The sequence below is a fragment of the Chelonia mydas genome, chromosome 7 (genome assembly GCF_015237465.2).
Source record: "Chelonia mydas isolate rCheMyd1 chromosome 7, rCheMyd1.pri.v2, whole genome shotgun sequence".
In the NCBI taxonomy this organism is placed as follows: Eukaryota; Metazoa; Chordata; order Testudines; family Cheloniidae; genus Chelonia; species Chelonia mydas.
This window is the reverse complement of record NC_057853.1, coordinates 59,014,549-59,032,590: the sequence shown is the minus strand read 5'-3', so window position 1 is coordinate 59,032,590 and position 18,042 is coordinate 59,014,549. Positions and strand designations below refer to the sequence as shown.

Here is an 18,042-nt window from a genome sequence, read left to right as displayed (position 1 = left end):
GCGACCATTTGCCTCCTTTATCTTTTGGTAGGCTTGCCTGAGCTCCTTGACTTTCATGCAGCACTGCTGTGTGTCCCTGTTGTAGCCTCTCTCCACCATGCCCTGTGAGATTTTGGCATATATATTAGCATTTCTTCTTTTTGATCAGAGTTCGGCCTGCACAGATTCTTCTCCCCATACAGCAATCAGATCCAGTGTCTCCCTTTCGGACCATGCTGGAGCTTGTTTGCGATTCTGCAATTCAGCATGGTCACCTGTGCTGCTGAGCTCGCCACGCTGACCAAACAGGAAACAAAATTCAAAATTTCCCCAGGGCTTTTCCTGTGTACCTGGCTAGCATCAGAATTGAAAGTGCTGTCCAGAGTAGTCACATTGGAGCACTCTGGGATAGCTCCCGGAGGCCAATACCATTGAATTGTGTCTGCACTACCCCAAATTCGACCCAGCAAGGTCAATTTTAATGCTACTCCCCTTGCCATGGAGGAGTACAGAAGTCAATTTTAAGAGCCCTTTAGGTCGATGGAACGGGGTTAGTTGTGTAGACGCATTCATTTTAAAATCGACCTAACGCAGCTACATTCGACCTAACCACATAGTGTAGACCAGTGCTATGAGTAAAGGGTAGTAGAACTGTACTTAGCCTGTGCTGATTGAGGGCACCAAGAGAGAGGGTGGGGACAGGTGTTTTGCTTAATGGTCTGCCTGAGTGACAAGTACTATTTGACCTGCCCCTCTCCACTGTTTAAAGACAGAGCTGATTAGGCTCCATAGATAGTCTTTTCTTTTGTTAAGTGACCACTACAGCTGAAATCACTGATAATCAGGTCTTCATGCTTAGACGTGCTGAGGGACAGTGTTTCTGTGGAAGAGACAGCCCAATCTGTATGAGCAGCGAGGTTCCCGCACTGAGAGCTCAGCTGAAATCACTGAGAGCTGGGTGGAACCTCAAGAGACCAACTTGCAGAGGTTACACTGGCAGGTGGCAGCAGAAGGTGATGGTGCAGGGCCATGGGCAACAGAGTGATGGAGTGAACAGTGGCACAACAAACAACAGTGACCAGAGCGAACAGTGAGCAGCTGGAGGAATGAGCAAGGTGCCTTCTTGTGCCCCACCTGGGAGGTGAACTCATGTGAAAGCACCTCTGAACTCTGAGTCTCCATTGACCAAAGACAACACCAGTGAGTGTTAATGAGGCTGTTAAGAATGCTGGAGACACAACACAGTTCAAATTCAAATCTCTGGGACAATACTTGAAATGGTGACATCTGAGCTGAGGAAGGTGTCATTTTGCAAGATAAGTAAGTGATTTAAGGGGGAAAAAAGTTAACTCTGCAGAGGCTGGAGGGAATTAAACAGTTGAATGTTCTAAAAATGTTAGAGGCAAAGAAACGATCTGATTTAAATCAGTTGACTATGAACAATTTAATCAAATTTCTTAAAGAACATAAGGGTTTTCTACTGGAATTTAACTGCGCCACATGTATAAAAGGGAATGTAATCTATGTACAGCTGTGTAAAATAATTAAAGCCGTGCAGTGAATGTTAAAAAAAATTAAGAACCTAAACAAACACTCCTGGTTTGTAAAATCCTATTTTGTAGTTTAACATGAATTGGTTTTGTTTTGTTTTTAAATAATGCCACTAAAAATCCATTTGAATCTTTCATTCAAAGAGACAAAAATGTCAGACACTTTTTGCCAGACACAAATAATTAGCATTTGGCTTTGGTATTTAGCATTTAACCCTTAAGGTACCACAATGCTTTATACATTGGCCAGACTGGACAGTCTCTACGTAAAAAAATAAATGGACACAAATCAGATGTCAAGAATTATAACATTCAAAAACCAGTTAGAGAACACTTCAATCTCTTTGGTCTCTCGATTACAGACCTAAAAGTGGCAATTCTTCAACAAAAAAACTTCAAAAACAGACTCCAACGAGAGATTGCTGAATTGGAATTAATTTGCAAATTGGACACCATTACATTAGGCTTGAATAAAGACTGGGGGTTACACAAAGTAAAACTATTTCCCCATGCTTATTGCCCTCTCCCCCCTTACCGTTCCTCACACGTTTCAGAGTAGCAGCCGTGTTAGTCTGTATTCGCAAAAAGAAAAGGAGTACTTGTGGCACCTTAGAGACTAATCAATTTATTTGAGCATAAGCTTTCGTGAGCTACAGCTCACTTCACTGGATGCATAAAAGTGGAAAATGCAGTAAGGATGTTTTTATACACACAGACCATGAAAAAATGGATGTTTATCACTTCAAAAGCTTTTCTCTCCCCCCACCCCACTCTCCTGCTGGTAATAGCTTATCTAATAAGATAAGGGTGTGCCTTATCTTCAATGAAGTCACACAAATGAGGGTCATTCTTGTCAGTTGCCAGCTTGTGCAGATCGAGGAGTGACTGGTTCATATTCTTTTCCAGGTGCAAGGCACACTCCAGGTGCAAGGCACACCCTTATCTTATTAGATAAGCTATTACGAGCAGGAGAGTGGGGTGGGGGGAGAGAAAACCTGGATTTGTGCTGGAAATGGCCCACCTTGATTATCACTACAAAAGGTCCCCCCCCCCCCCCCCCCCCCCGCTCTCCTGCTGGTAATAGCTCACCTTACCTGATCACTCTCCTTACAGTGTGTATGGTAACACCCATTGTTTCATGTTCTGTGTGTATATAAATCTCCCCACTGTATTTTCCACTGAATGCATCTGATGAAGTGAGCTGTAGCTCACGAAAGCTTATGTTCAAATAAATTTGTTAGTCTCTAAGGTGCCACAAGTACTCCTTCACAATGCTTTATGAAGTTTTTAATATGTTTTTAAATTAGGACCAAAGTCATGATTGTAATAAGGGACAGCCAAAAACTGTAGTAAAAATTAAAAAAAAAAAAAGGGAAAAAGATAGTGAGTGCCCTCTGAAGCAACAGCCCGGGTAAGGTGCACAAAGAATCAAGATGAGAAACACTGAGCCTTAAGGTGGCTCTAAGTAATCAGACTGTCATTGTCACTTTAATAAAAATACATAAACTCTGAGCACCAAAAAAAGGCATATAGTAATAATGCTTCTCAGCTATTACATGTAAATAAACTTAAAGCTTAGCACGGCAGAAAACTATTACAAACCTGGTCTGCTGTATAAAAAGGAAAACTGAGGTATATCACCTCATAACTGCACAGTGGAATAATTCACCCTAAACCCTTAAAAGGTAGAAGCCATTGAAACATGGTCTACTGATAGAACAAAACCACAGGAAAGTATGGGGGTAATTCCTCTGTTTTGCCTGCGATCAGCAAGGAAATTTGTAAAAAAAAAAAAAAAAAAAAAGTATTTTAAGCTATAATCCCCCCCGCCCCCACAAGGAGGTAGAAAAATGTTTTTCTTGTCTTTCAGAACTTCAGAAAAAAATGGTACCATCTGAGGAGCAACTCAGAATACTATGGATCTACTGTCGCGACAAAAATTTTGTTCGTCTTGTTGCCAGCATTGTCGTGTATTGTTTGTGTGTTTATATATATATATATATATATATATATATTAAAAAGCATATTGCATTAGGGAAAAAATGAACATGAATTTTAAGCACAAAATAAAATTAACAAGGGAAAAAATGGTACGTAAAAACTTTGGTTACTAAAATAAATAAATCAGTAATTGGCAAATCTTAATCTACTTCCAGCCTCCAAGCCCAGCTAAGTGTACCCGAGTCTAGCAATCAGGTGAGAGGCCAGGCAAGTAGATCAGCGAAAAGGCACTGCTAGAAATGCCAGCCGCCACAGATGTACTCTCCTTACAAGTCTTGTTGGGTGGATTCAATTTCCTGTGGCCACATATTTACAAGTATGCTGAAATTATGCTTCCTTTATGAAAACTGTTAAAGAAAAAGACTCAGTGGGAATGGGGGCCAACACAGGATTCTGCCTTAAGTACTTCAAAGCAAAAAGCAGCCACAGCTCCAGCTTAACAAATGGCCTTGACTCATCGGGAAAGTGTAATCTGTCTGGCTGCTTATGACCTCAGTACTAGCAGCTACTCTACTGCAAAATAATGAAGGAAGAAAACTGGTATCAGTAGCCTATGAATCAAGGAAACTGCAAGGCACAGAATTAAATTTTAATCCCTGTGAACACGAATGCCTAGCAGCTGTCTGGGCAGTACAACCCTTTGAACCACTCACAGGCACAGCACCCATTACTATTCAAAGGACACACACTCCCCTTAAATACATTTTATCAGGCAAATTGATGGAAGGTAAGGTTTCTAATGCCCAGTGGACCCTCATTCTAGTTAACAGAGAGGTCACTACTGAAACCGTGTCCAAACCAGTTATGCGGACGCATGCTTTAATTGAAAAAGGAAATAAACATGAGTGCCCAGAAATCACTCTGAAACAGGGGATTGCTTTAGTGTAAGCACCACCTCTTGAGGAATTGGATACTGTAGGCCAGGAAAAACATTTGGTTTACTAATGGGAGTTCAATGGTAACTGAAGGGAAGAGATGGATTAAATATGCTGCTATTAACCTAGAAAATGAGGTTATTCAGGGACATTTGGCCTGCGGATCAACTCAGCATGCTGAACTTCACACTATATACCAAGTTTTAAAACAGTATGACGGCTCCCCCCAGACCTGTGTATATCTATGCTGATCGTGATTTTCTGTGAAAGGAATACAGAATTGGATGCATGACTGGCAAAGAAATGGGTGGAAAGCAGCTGCTGAAAAGGATACAGAAGTGGTCTGCAGGTTTGGAGACTCCAAAGGTTATAGATGTAGACAATGGGGGTGCATATGTGGGGGAAATCTTTAGCACAATAATGCATGCTCTGGGAATTAAACAAAAGTTTCATATCCCATACTGACCCCAACCCTCAGGACAGGTGAAAAAAAAAATCATACCATTAAAGAGACATTGAGAAAAGTGATAGACCACACCGGTTAAAAACTGGCCTGATAAGCTGCCCTTGATCCTGGCTGCCTTCTGCAGCGGTGACAGGCTGGAAAGAAAAATACAGTCAACAAATTTTGTTTTGGCAGGCAGTGTGGTTAATAATTGATCCTGAATGCCTAACTAGAGATTCTGAGGAATAACCTACTGTGACACAGCATAACTACTTCCAGTGGCTCAAACAATTGCAAGAAAACAAAACTGCCTTACAATACAGGAAGAAAAGGAGTACTTGTGGCACCTTAGAGACTTACGAGTTTTTTCATGTTTTTTACGAGTTTTTTCATTTCCACTCCATACGGGTAAACCAAGCCATTGAGGAGAAGAATACAAACTGTATAAGCAAAAAGCCACTGACTCTGAGCTATGGAAAGTTGGTGACCAGGTAATGTATTTAAAGCGAGGGGAAAAGGCTCATGCCCTGGATTCTAAGTGGAGAGGTCCCTATTCCATCGTTGACTGTCTTAGCCCACTAGTGTACCGTATTAAAAAAAACAAACCAACACCAAACACAAATGGGTTCATGTGGTCACAGATAAAATTGTTTTCTTAATCTGTTTAATTATTACAGGTATTAAACATGAACTAGAAGTATATACCTGCCAATAATCATGTTGCACCCTGATAAAGATTCCTCGTACACGACCTGATCCTAAGGGAGTCCTGCCAGGAACCTGCTAAGGGCAAGATGTTGCTTTGGGGGATATTTATAAGCTTTTTGGGGTTCAGGGACAACACATGCACACGGCGGGCTACAATAGTTTAATTGAAAAACCAATGCGTAACAATATCTTGTATGGGCCCTTCGCACAAACTACATTACAAGCCTGGGTTAATATAACCAATGAGGATTGTAACTGCATGATTAAGGTAACAACCCCTATGGAGCCAATTGTGGATTTTAATCCTTTTTGTGAACCTGGTTCACACACCATTCACACCAGGACCATTAGAGTTGCTCACGATTAAACTATGGGTGAACAGAATGATTTTTGTGGGCAACATAACAGTGTTACAGTTAAATGGTCCTCCAATCATGGAAAGACCCTACCCACATTTACTTAAAAAACAACCACACATTAAGGCACACGTGGCACCCATAACAACGCTACACATCACAGTTAATTGGACAAAGAATAATCTAACCACCACACGGCCCGAATGTGCACCATTGGGCTCATTGGCTGGGCTCATCGGCTGGCAGAGGGCAGTGTCCACACTTCCTGCCAGCATCAGCGTGAGCTAGCGCTAGCCAGGCTGGGCTGCGTGTCAGCGAGACCGCGCTGCAGGGGGCACAGCCAAGAGACAGCCTCGGAGCCTCCACATGCCGGGGACATCTCACCAGCCCCACACACACTCCCATCAACAGCCCCAGCTGGCCCCACATCCCAGTTCATACGTCTCCGTGCAGGGGGCCTCACATGGGCGACTGTCCCACCAGGCACTACAGAGCTGCTCACAGAAGACAGGGGACATGACCACGTTTCACTGGGGCCTGTGATTACGTGCTGCCACCTGGGATGGGCAGTTCCTTCCTCACAGCTCTGGGCCCTACCCGCTGTTACCTTGGCAGCCAGCCCCAGCTCACAGGCAGCCCGTGGTGCTGGGCAGTGCGTCACCCTGTCCGCATCAACTGCAACTCCCATGGCCCTGACTGCTCCTTTGCACGCAGCCAAGTGACAATGGGCCCCAGCCTTAGCTGCCTCCCAAGGGCAGCCACACCCGTCCTGTGCTCAGGGACAGCAGGAGTGTGACCAACCAAGTGCGTCCTGCCCAGCACTGCAGGACTGCCCAGGATGAGCTGGGCTGTGGAGAGCCTTGTCCTCTCTCCAGATCATTCAGAGGAGTTACACAGAAGCAGGCATATGGGCCAGCCCATGCAACCAGGGTCTCTGGGTCAGTGCTAGCCTAGCCCCCTCATCCAGCGGGCCCTGGGCACTGTCTGGAGCTGCCAGACAGGGCCCCCAGCCTCACCCCCAGCCTCGGGCACTGCTTACAGCTGTCAGGCTCAGTCCATGGCCTCATCGTCCCACCTCTCCCAGGTCCTTTCAGCTCCTCATACTGCAGATCCGCACCTGGAACAGATGACAGAACAGTGGTGGGAGTAAGCGGGTTAGAAGCGTTCACCCCGTGACGTTCCCACCCCGCTGCCCAACTGACCCAGCGAGAACTCGGCTGCAGGGGCCTCCCTTCTCCACAGGCCTCTTCTTTGCAGCCCTGACCCTCAGATGTGCTATCTCCCCTTCCAGGGGAGCGCCCTGCTCCCACAGGACCCAAGGGCTTATCGACACGTGGAGCTATTCAGAACAGCCATTCCTGAAGAGCTCCCTGTGTGGCCCAGGCAGCCCTTATACAGATCCACAAGGCAGGGAGTGGGATGCAGCCACCTCTGGGGTGGAACATAGCTTAGGGCAAGAAGTGAAGAATAACATACCCAGTTGAAACTGCAGTGGGAATTTCAGTCAGGGGCTGTGTTGGAATGGAGTTGGGGCATGGGGGGTAATGCCCCTGCCGACTGCCGGGAGAGCTTTGATGACCACAGTTGCTCATCACCAGCTCCTATCTTTGGGAAGGGCAGCCCCTCCCTCAGCACAGCACCCACAAGCAGCGTGCTGGACACTAACCCTTGTGGAGTCTCCCTGCTGCGTTGGGGCCTTTCCTGTAGGAGTCTCCCATCCAAGGCCCAACCCTGCTCAGCAATCGCCAGGGGCTGTATGCGTCCAGGGAGAGTCAGGAGGTCTCCATTGCCCTATGCCTTGCACACCATTGACAGCAGGGTGGATGGGCATGAGGAAGAAGCATTTCACGCTGTGCTGGTGCCCAGGGCTGCCCATAGCGCAGGGCCCTGGAGACGCAGGGTCACAAGGGCTGAGCTGGGTCACAGTTACATGGCCAGGAGCCGGGGTAACTCCCTGGGTTGCCAGTGGAGTGGGCGCTGTTGGGAGCTAGAGAAGAAGCAGGTTCAGTGGGGAGAGAACAGAGCTGGGCCCTGCATGCATGAGAGCAGACTCGGGCTCCATGCTCTGTGCCCGATGGGCATGGCAGGATCGGTGCTCAGGCAGTGGCATCCTGCACTCTGGAAGCACAGCGCCTGCTCGTCCATGCCCGAGTATGCCCCGCTCCCCTGGCCATGGCATTCACCCATATGCACCAGCAGCCACCTCCACCTCCCAGGGCTTGGGGCAGGGGAGGCAGATTCTCTCATTCTCACCCTCCATCTGCAGGAGGACAGGCAGGCACAGGCCCCAGGATATATTTAGCAACCCCTCAATGAGCAGCTTGCCCTCTCCCTAGGGTACTGCCAGAGGAGACAAGAATAGCCTCGTGGAGGGGAAGCGGGAGGGCCGGCCAGCTGCTCACACCTCCCTACGTGCTGTGCAGCATGGCAGTGGCTCCGCAGAGGAAGGGATCTCCCCACTGCTCCACCTGCAGCTCCTCATGTGCTTGGCTGGGATGGAGCAGCATGACCGGGGGCAAGGTCCGCCCGGAGAACAGCTCCACGCAGCCAAAGTCACGTATAGCCGGGCTGACTGGCGGCACACAGGGAGTGATCTGTAGGGAGAAGCCAGGAGCCTCCCAGTTCCCTGTCTGCATCCCAACCTGGTTATGCCCTAGGGCCCAGAGTGCACGCGGCCCTGGTGCAAGAAGGTCACAGGAGTCCCAGCTGCTTTCACCAGGCCCAGCGGATCAGGAACTCCTCCGGCCACCTGCTCAATGCTACGCAGATTGCACTGCCAGATGCAGCCTCCTTTGCTACCTCTGACAATTCTGCACCCTGCTCTTGGTGCAGCACACCCACGGCCACACCCAGATCCAAGTGGGATGGGCCCCATGGCATCCAGCGCCAGCCAGCCCCAGTGCTGCACTGAGCTGAGAGCAGCTGGCAGGCTCCCATCCCTGCTGGAGACGCCACTCCAAGGAGACATGCATCTAGCCCCAGGCTGTTCTGGGGCTCCCCCTCCTGTGCTGCTCCACTGCCTCGCAGGCCTGAGCTGAGCCCATGCCTGAGGAGGGGGGCCTGGAGCAGGCGGGGCTCTAGCACTCTCCTTGGGCAAGGATTTTGGCAGCTCCAGTTCTGATCCCTCAGGCTCCATTAGCCCCTTCCTACAGAGGGCGAAGCGCAGGCATGGCACTGCCAGTGACTGGCCCAAGGCTGCTCAGCAGGGCAGTCACAGAGCTTGGACTGGATCCCTGAGCCAGGCTCTGCGCCGGGCACATGCTGCCTCCTGTGGCCCTATTCTGGGGAAAGGCTGACTCATCTGGGAACCTGCCCCTGCTTGGCTATTGTGGTTAGACGTTGATAGATGTTTGGCTGCATGTGTGTGTTCCCTCTGTGTGTCTCCCCAGCCCAGCCCAGACAGCTGGCACGGCAGACCTTGAACAAACTACCCAATGACCACAAGATCCGTGAAGGGATGAAGGCACCCAGTCAGATTTATTGTTGATGAAGCATGGGGACAGTGGGGCTTTGAGCGCTGGGCTGGCTATGCAGCCCTGTGACATCCCCATCGGAGCGTTGCCCATTGACACTAGTGGGGATCCAGCCCATTGACTCCAATGGAGCGATGCCCGTTTACTCCAGCTGGGGATCCGGCCCATGGACTCCAAAGGAGCAATGCCCATTCACACCAACTGGGGATCTGTCTTTTTGACTCCACTGAACCTACAACTGATTGACGCCAGCTGGGGATTTGACATCACCTTTACATTAAAAAGGAGATTTTCCTGTTTGTGTTTGTAACTCTGAAACTGCAGAAAGGCTCCGAAACTTGGTGCCATTCGCTTTCCCCGGAGCTGCACCTCCCCTCGCCCGCCCCAGAGCTGACTGGTGTATGGAGCCTGGTCCTGTGACAGCACTGCACAACAGCAGGTCATTCCCTGTGCTCCCAGCTGTCAGGATTTCATTTTGTTCATTGGCCCATTCCCTTAAACCTTGAGAGATTTGGGGATCTTTTTCCAACAACTGGGTAGATTTCAACCCCCCAACATGCTCTGGGGCAGAGCCCTTTCAATGCTGCCATGATTATTTTAGTCACATCTTGGGTCCCTGCAAAAACAGATATCCAGTGGGAGCTGGGGTTTTTCCATAGCGCACTTAAAAAACATCAAAGCCTCAGGACTGGCTGTGCCCAAGAGCAGTAAACTGCCGGAGCTCTCCCCACAGAATAGCGCGAAGTGAAGACTCTTTCAATCAACAATAATTGAATCTGCTGGGACATTAATCTGAAAGATAAACATTTGCTGAAAGGTCACAGAAGTTACCCAGGCCCCTCCTTCTGTTAGCCTGTGTTTTTCCTCTGAGGACACCATGCCCCTCTGCCTTCCTGAGTTCGCCTTGTTCACTGCGGCTTCTATTTTAGGCACTTGCTGGCAGTGAGTTATAGCCCCTGGCAGGAAGGTATAAATTCAAGCACAGGGAGCAGGGCTGTTGAGCAACATCCTGGCCGTAATTTAAAACACTACTCCAGGCTATATAGTGGGGTGCGAGGAAACACAGGGTTGGAAAGAAAGCTCTCAGTCCCTCACAGCAAACAGAGGCAGTTTCAAGGACTTCATTCCACAGCTAAAAGACTGTGATCTCATTTCGTAGGAAAACAGCAACTTCTCACACGCACAAGGTAACACGATGCGGTTTCTCAGTGGTAGCAAAATGAGGGATTAGTGTTCAGAACTGTACTGCTTTGTATCCTAACAGCTCAGCTGGCTGAGGAGTAAAGGCCAAGCTGCGTCGAGCCAGGCCGGATCGAAAACCCAGGCATTGTGGAGTTTGAATCAAAAAGACAATAGCCACCTAGCCTGTCTGGCTCCAGGTGCAAATCTATAGGCAAACCAACACCATTTTGCGGCATGGGAACAAGCCCGTCTACTTCAGTGCTAACTGGCCTGGACAGTCAGGGATCTGGACCGTCCAGTCTGAAAGGGCATCAGCTTTGCCAAAGCCTAGATTGCTTTGGGTCCCGCCCCCGCCTTTGTCAGCCGCAACTGAGGAGGCAAAGCTGTCTTGGGCTCCAGCTGGGTTACAGAAGGACTCCCCCAGTTTGACAGGGCTAAGGATTCTTTGCTCCCTGTGCTTTGTGTAAAGGTGGTTGAGTGGCAGGAGTATCACCTTTGCGGAATGGGGAAAAGAACCAGATTAGCTGGACAGGGAAGGCAGGCCCCGAGTTAACCCTTCCCTGTCAGTCTGGGTGGATAGGCGCTTTGCATTCGAACAACTTCACTACTGCGCATCAGACTGAAAAGCGAATTGTTTGCTCACCTGCTCCAGCCTTGTCCTGGATGCTGAGCTTCTTCTGGCTGTGTTGTGTGTTTGTACAAACCTGGCTGCGCAAACAGGCATCTGGCTCCAACTGTGGCTGAGAATTTATTGCCTTAGTTGTTTTTCATGCAGCTAGTTTCATCTGCCCCCACGGGGGTGGCAGCCTCCTGGGTAGGTCATTGAAAGTGGCATCCTGAGTCTGAAAGCAGAAGCCTCTGCTGCCTGAGCTGAAATTCCCAGATCCACTATCCATGGCTGCAGCAGGTTCACTGAGTCTCTGTGTCCCAGTCACTAGATGGGACAGTGCATTGCCCGGATCTGGGATTACCAGAGCATTTCATGATGGTGCGCGCCAACCTGGCAGCTGGCACTTTGGGATCCAGACCCACGCAAGGCCAGCTGTGGGGCTGTCTGTTCATTGGCACGGCTGGGTAAGCCAGCTACATTGGTGATTCTCCATCTCTGAAAATTTTTAAATCAGGACTGGACGTTTCTCTACGTACAAACTCTGCTTTAGGAATTATTGGGGGGGCAGGTCTCCAGCATGTGTTCCACAGGAGGTCAGACTAGATCATCGCAAGGGTCCCTTCTGGCCTAGGGAATCTCTGGATCTCCTGGATGTAAGAGTCTTTTCAGATCATGGTATGCACAGTCACTGGGTCTGACCCTGCTCTCAGGGCAGCAGTGTAAATCCGGAGTAAGTGGAAAGATTCTGCATTTACACTAGGGGAAGTGAAGAAAGATTAACAGATGTGACAGAAGGGGTGGGGCTGGGGTATTCTGACAGTGGCCAGCCCAGTGCCTCATTCTCTCTCTCTGTCTTTGCAGCATGAGATCCAGGCGGCTGATCTCCGTGACCCACCTGCCTACGATCAGTGAGACAGGAGAGATGCTGTTTGTGGGAAGGAGCCATGCGCAGGCCGAGGAGCCCCTGGCCGGGCTGGATGAGTATGTCCAGTCCATTAGCCAGCTGGCCCAGCCATCCTCGCTGTCCAGCGGGCTCCCATGTCCTTGCCAGGGCAGCCAGAACAAGCCTCACAAGCTCCAGAGGGCACATGGGAAAGTGGTCCAGAGCGGGGTCGCACTCCCCAGCCCTGAGAAGGTGCAGGGCAATGCAGCGTCCCTGCAGGACATCACAGCCCAGTTCAACCAGCAGCACAACCTCCAGGGGCTCACCGGCAGCGCTGACCTGCTAGCCTGGCTCTTCGGACTCTCAGAAGCAAAGGAGCAGAGTCCGGGTCTGCGGAAACGGGCAAATCCTTCTTCCCGCTCCTCCCAGACGGCCACCGACGCAGGCTGCCCAGCAGCCCCCCAGCAGACGGCCCAGGGGAACCTCAGTGCCACCAGCGACCCCAGCAGCGCAGCCCGGAAACTGAGCGGCCCAGCTCCGCCTCTGGAGCGGAGATGCCGCTGGCAGCGATCACGCAGATGGCCAGCTCTTCCCAGCTGCGTGGTGAGGGGCAGGCCCAGCCGGGCCCAGAGCGCCCGCCTACCTGTCATTTATGAATTGTGATGGACTCTAGTAAAACTCACTTGTCAACGGTGCTCCATGTGGCTGTACTCTAGGGCGGGGGTCACTGCCTGGGTGCGCAGCCCAAGGGCCTGCCTGGATTATATAGGCACACACCACTCAGCGAACGGCACCCCATACCTCTTACCAGCCCTACACCCCTCTGGCCAGGGGCCCAGGCCTGCCCAGCAGCCAGGCTCTGCCAGGGGTCTCCTCACAGCCAAGGGGCACTCCGAGGGCAGGGCACAGGGCAGCCAGTGCTTTCCAGCCAGATAGAAGGATGTTGCCCTGAGTGACGGGCACACAGGCCAGCCGGAGCCCTGGGCACAGGCATTATCTTGGCTCAGTCCAGCTTTGTGCTGGGGGATCCCACTCTTCCCGGCTCAACAAAGGGAGAAAGTGGAGCACAGCGCTCAGCTACTACCACTGTGTATCTCTGTCCTGACACTGTACCACTGTCCTGCCCCCCTGCTCCCCCCCCCGCCCTGACACTGCACTGCCCCCTGTGGCCCCTCAGCCCCCGCTCTGCCCTGACACTGCACTGCCCCCCATGGCCCCTCATCACCCCCCTCTGCCATAACACTGAACTGCCCCCCTGCCTCTCAGCCCCCCTCCCCGCCCTAACACTGAACTGCCACCCTGGGTCCCCCCGGCCTCCCACTGCACCACTTCCCCCCCGCCCTGACACTGCACTGCTGCCTTGTGTCCCCCCAGCGTCCTTCTGCCCTGACACTGCACCATCCCCATCCCCCCCGCCCCACCCTGACATTGCACTGCCTCCCCTCTGCCCTGACACTGTGCTGTTGCCTTCAGTCCCCCCAGCCTCCCTCTGCCCTGACACTGCACCGACCCTCCACAAGCACCCTCTCTGCCCCGACATGACACCACCGCCCTGGCACCCTCTCTGCTCTGAAACTGCACTGCCACCTTGGCCCCCCTCGCACCCTCTCTGCCCCATGCTGGCAGGTGACATGTAGGTTGCAATCCCCCCTGCTGGTGAGGTTAGTGATCTGCTGTCCCCATGGGGTCCTGCTTCCCGGCGGGGGACAGGGATGGGGGTGATGGGGCAACCCGGCAACCAGACCCTCTGCTCTGGTGCACTGGAGTCCTGCATGCACACACGTATGTGAGGTCACGTTACTGGCTATGGCTGACCCCACGGAGGGGAGAGGACAGTGCTGCCAGAGCTCCAATGGCCAGAGCCTGACTTGAGAACAGAAGTGGGTGAGCTGGGCTGGGGAATGAGCGTCTCCCTTCCGGCCAGCTGAGTCTGCAGCATGCATCATCACGTGGGGTGCACACGCATGTCATGTTGGTAACGTTTTGCACATTAGCAGTGCAGGCATGCTCCCACTCCGCCAGAGGTGGCCTTGGGCAGCGAGTGGCCCGGCCAGAGGGGAAACTCTGCTCACTAAGGTAAAGCTTGTCTGGGCAGGTGCCAGAACTGCCTCGGCTCCTGCTCAGCACTTGCCGCGGGGACTAAGGCCCGTCCCAAACTGCCCCCTTCCTGGAACCAGGCCCACTGCTGCGGCCAGCCCCTGGATACAAACCCAGAGTGCTGGGGACACTAATCCAGCCCCAGACACTGCTCCACTGGGGAGGGGCAAGAGAGACCCCCCACCCCAGACCTGAGGTCAGTAATGTATGACCACAAGGTGCCCAGGGTTTGCAGGCACCTCCGGGGTGGGAGCACCTGGCCACGGGCCCTGCAGGGAGGAGAGCAGGATGAGATGCTGCAGAGAAACAAACACAAAGTGGGCAGGGTGTGGGATGCCTGCTGTTTGGAGCAACGGTTACCAGATTTGCCCGTTACTTTGGGGTACGCTCATTTATTAGGGTTACTCTTCTGAGGCGGGTTCTGTAATTCTGTCAATGTACTGCCTGTGTCACTTGTGTTCTCATACGGAGCTCTACTTCTCCCTGCTGCAAGTTCCCTCTCAATGGAGCTATCCTGCAGGACCTAGGTTCCCCAGGGCTGGGGTCTTGCAGCACCTCCAAGCTGTCACCCTCATACGCCATGGGCACCGCACCGGAACAGAGTACACCTGAGCAGGCTGGGTCGAACAGCACTTTCAATCTGCCACCCTCGTATGTCCCAGGTTCAGCACGTCCCTATCTCCACTTTCACCTTACAATTGTTCTGGTAGTAACCCACTTGATGAACAAACCCCACAGGATTTTTGGGTGCTGCAGGGATCTTTAGCTTAGGTACGAGGCGGGTTGCTGCAGAGCGAATGGGGAAGCCAAAAAACACCCACGGGGGGGAAGCAAGGGGAGGGAAGAGAGAGAGAGAGAGGGAGAAGCAACCAGCTTAATCATGACAGTTATTTATTGCCAGGTAATAACCATAGGGGAGCCAAACAAACAAAAGAGTTATAATATTAAATCTAACTTAAATTTGATTATAGAAGTCAGGTTTAGAAAACTGTAACTGATCACACAAGTCAGGGCCAGAAGGCTATACCTAGAGAGAGAGTTGGGTTCTCACCACTCCGTGAAGCTTGAACCAATCGGGGGTCACAGGTGGTGGTGGTAGCTGAGAGTCCAGAGTGGTGGAGACAGGCAGAGCACGATCAGTCAGGAGAAGATCAAGTCCCAATGGAAATTATACAGATTTTGGATCCAGGCATCAGAACACTAAGCCCTGGTCTACACTAGGACTTTAGGTCGAATTTAGCAGCGTTAAATCGATGTAAACCTGCACCTGTCCACACGATGAAGCCCTTTTTTTCGACTTAAAGGGCTCTTAAAATCGATTTCTTTACTCCACCCCTGACAAGTGGATTAGCGCTTAAATCGGCCTTGCCGGGTTGAATTTGGGGTACTGTGGACACAATTCGACGGTATTGACCTCCGGGAGCTATCCCAGAGTGCTCCATTGTGACCGCTCTGGACAGCACTCTCAACTCAGATGCACTGGCCAGGTAGACAGGAAAAGAACCGCGAACTTTTGAATCTCATTTCCTGTTTGGCCAGCGTGGCAAGCTGCAGGTGACCATGAAGAGCTCATCAGCAGAGGTGACCATGGAGGAGTCCCAGAATCGCAAAAGAGCTCCAGCATGGACTGAACGGGAGGTACGGGATCTGATCGCTGTATGGGGAGCGGAATCTGTGCTATCAGAATTCCGTTCCAGTTTTCGAAATGCCAAAACCTTTGTCAAAATCTCCCAGGGCATGAAGGACAGAGGCCATAACAGGGACCCAAAGCAGTGCCGCGTGAAACTGAAGGAGCTGAGGCAAGCCTACCAGAAAACCAGAGAGGCAAACAGCCACTCTGGGTCAGAGCCCCAAACATGCCGCTTCTATGATGAGCTGCATGCCATTTTAGGGGGTTCAGCCACCACTACCCCAGCCGTGTTGTTTGACTCCTTCAATGGAGATGGAGGCAACACGGAAGCAGGTTTTGGGGACGAAGAAGATGATGATGATGATGAAGTTGTAGATAGCTCACTGCAAGCAAGCGGAGAAACCAGTTTTCCCGACAGCCAGGAACTGTTTCTCACCCTGGACCTGGAGCCAGTACCCCCAGAACCCACACAAGGCTGCCTCCTGGACCCGGCAGGCGGAGAAGGGACCTCTGGTGAGTGTACCTTTTAAAATACTATACATGGTTTAAAAGCAAGCATGTGAAAGGATTAATTTGCCCTGGCATTTGCGGCTCTCCTGGATGTACTCCCAAAGCCTTTGCAAATGGTTTCTGGGGAGGGCAGCCTTATTGCGTCCTCCATGGTAGGACACTTTACCACTCCAGGCCAGTAGCACGTACTCGGGAATCATTGTACAACAAAGCATTGCAGTGTATGTTTGCTGGCGTTCAAACAACATCCATTCTTTAACTCTCTGTGTTATCCTCAGGAGAGTGAGATATCATTCATGGTCACCTGGTTGAAATAGGGTGCTTTTCTTCAGGGGACACTCAGAGGTGCCCGTTCTTGCTGGGCTGTTTGCCTGTGGTTGAACAGAAATGTTCCCTGCTGTTAGCCATGGGGAGGGGGAAGGGTTGAGGGGGTAGCCACGCAGTGGGGGGAGGCAAAATGCGACCTTTTAACAAAACACATGTGCTATGTATGTGATGTTAACAGCAAGGTTTACCCTGAAAGAGTGTAGCCATTGTTTTATAAAACGTGTCTTTTTAAATACCGCTGTCCCTTTTTTTTTCTCCACCTGCTGCATGTGTTTCAAGGATCACAGGATCTTCTCCTTCCCAGAGGCTAGTGAAGATTAGAAAGAAAAAAAAACACACTCATGATGAAATGTTCTCTGAGCTCATGCTGTCCTCCCACACTGACAGAGCACAGATGAATGCGTGGAGGCAAATAATGTCAGAGTGCAGGAAAGCACAAAATGACTGGGAGGAGAGGTGGCGGGCTGAAGAGAATAAGTGGCGGGCTGAAGAGAGTAAGTGGCGGGCTGAAGAGAGGGCTGAAGCTCAAATGTGGCGGCAGCGTGATGAGAGGAGGCAGGATTCAATGCTGAGGCTGCTGGAGGATCAAACTAATATGCTCCAGTGTATGGCTGAGCTGCAGCAAAGGCAGCTGGAGCGCAGACTGCCGCTACAGCCCCTGTGTTACCAACCACCCTCCTCCCCAAGTTCCATAGCCTCCTCACCCAGACGCCCAAGAACGCGGTGGGGGGGCTTCCGGCCAACCAGCCACTCCACCACAGAGGAGTGCCCAAAAAACAGAAGGCTGGCATTCAATAAATTTTAAAGTTGTAAACTTTTAAAGTGCTGTGTGGCCTTGTCCTTCCCTCCTCCACCACCCCTCCTGGGCTACCTTGGTAGTCATCCCCCTATTTGTGTGATGAGTGAATAAAGAATGCATGAATGTGAAGCAACAATGACTTTATTGCCTCTGCAAGCGGTGATCGAAGGGAGGAGGAGAGGGTGGTTAGCTTACAGGGAAGAAGAGTGAACCAAGGGGCGGAGGGTTTCATCAAGGAGAAACAAACAGAACTTTCACACCGTAGCCTGTCGAGTCATGAAACTGGTTTTCAAAGCTTCTCTGATGCGTACTGTGCCCTCCTGTGCTTTTCTAACCGCCCTGGTGTCTGGCTGTGCAGAACCAGCGGCCAGGCGATTTGCCTCAACCTTCCACCCCGCCATAAACGTCTCCCCCTTACTCTCACAGATATTGTGGAGCGCACAGCAAGCAGTAATAAAAAGTGGGAATATTGGTTTCGCTGCGGTCTAAGTGAGTCAGTAAACTGCGCCAGCACGCCTTTAAATGTCCAAATGCACATTCTACCACCATTCTGCACTTGCTCAGCCTGTAGTTGAACAGCTCCTGACTACTGTCCAGGCTGCCTGTGTATGGCTTCA

The 18,042-nt window shown here is 51.2% G+C and overlaps 1 protein-coding gene and 1 long non-coding RNA gene across 2 annotated transcripts; one reads left to right on the top strand and one right to left on the bottom strand.

Annotated features, from left to right (window-relative positions):
- Positions 1-217: 217 nt before the first annotated feature.
- Positions 218-11,315, bottom strand: LOC122466715. The gene is made up of 4 exons (XR_006292448.1): positions 11,213-11,315; positions 6,954-7,031; positions 4,908-5,005; positions 218-276 (listed from the first exon to the last, which is right to left on the bottom strand). It is a non-coding gene; the product is annotated as an uncharacterized LOC122466715 (long non-coding RNA).
- DEPP1 (DEPP1 autophagy regulator) lies at positions 10,387-12,757 on the top strand. The gene is made up of 2 exons (XM_007069564.4): positions 10,387-10,574; positions 12,041-12,757. Exon 2 carries the CDS (start codon positions 12,042-12,044, stop codon positions 12,723-12,725), a length of 684 nt encoding a protein of 227 aa, XP_007069626.1. The 5' UTR covers positions 10,387-10,574; position 12,041; the 3' UTR covers positions 12,726-12,757.
- The last annotated feature ends 5,285 nt before the right edge of the window (positions 12,758-18,042 follow it).

Coding starts and splice junctions, on each gene's coding strand:
- DEPP1 (XM_007069564.4), top strand. CDS start 12,042: ATGAGATCCAGGCGGCTGATCTCCGTGACCCACCTGCCTACGATCAGT.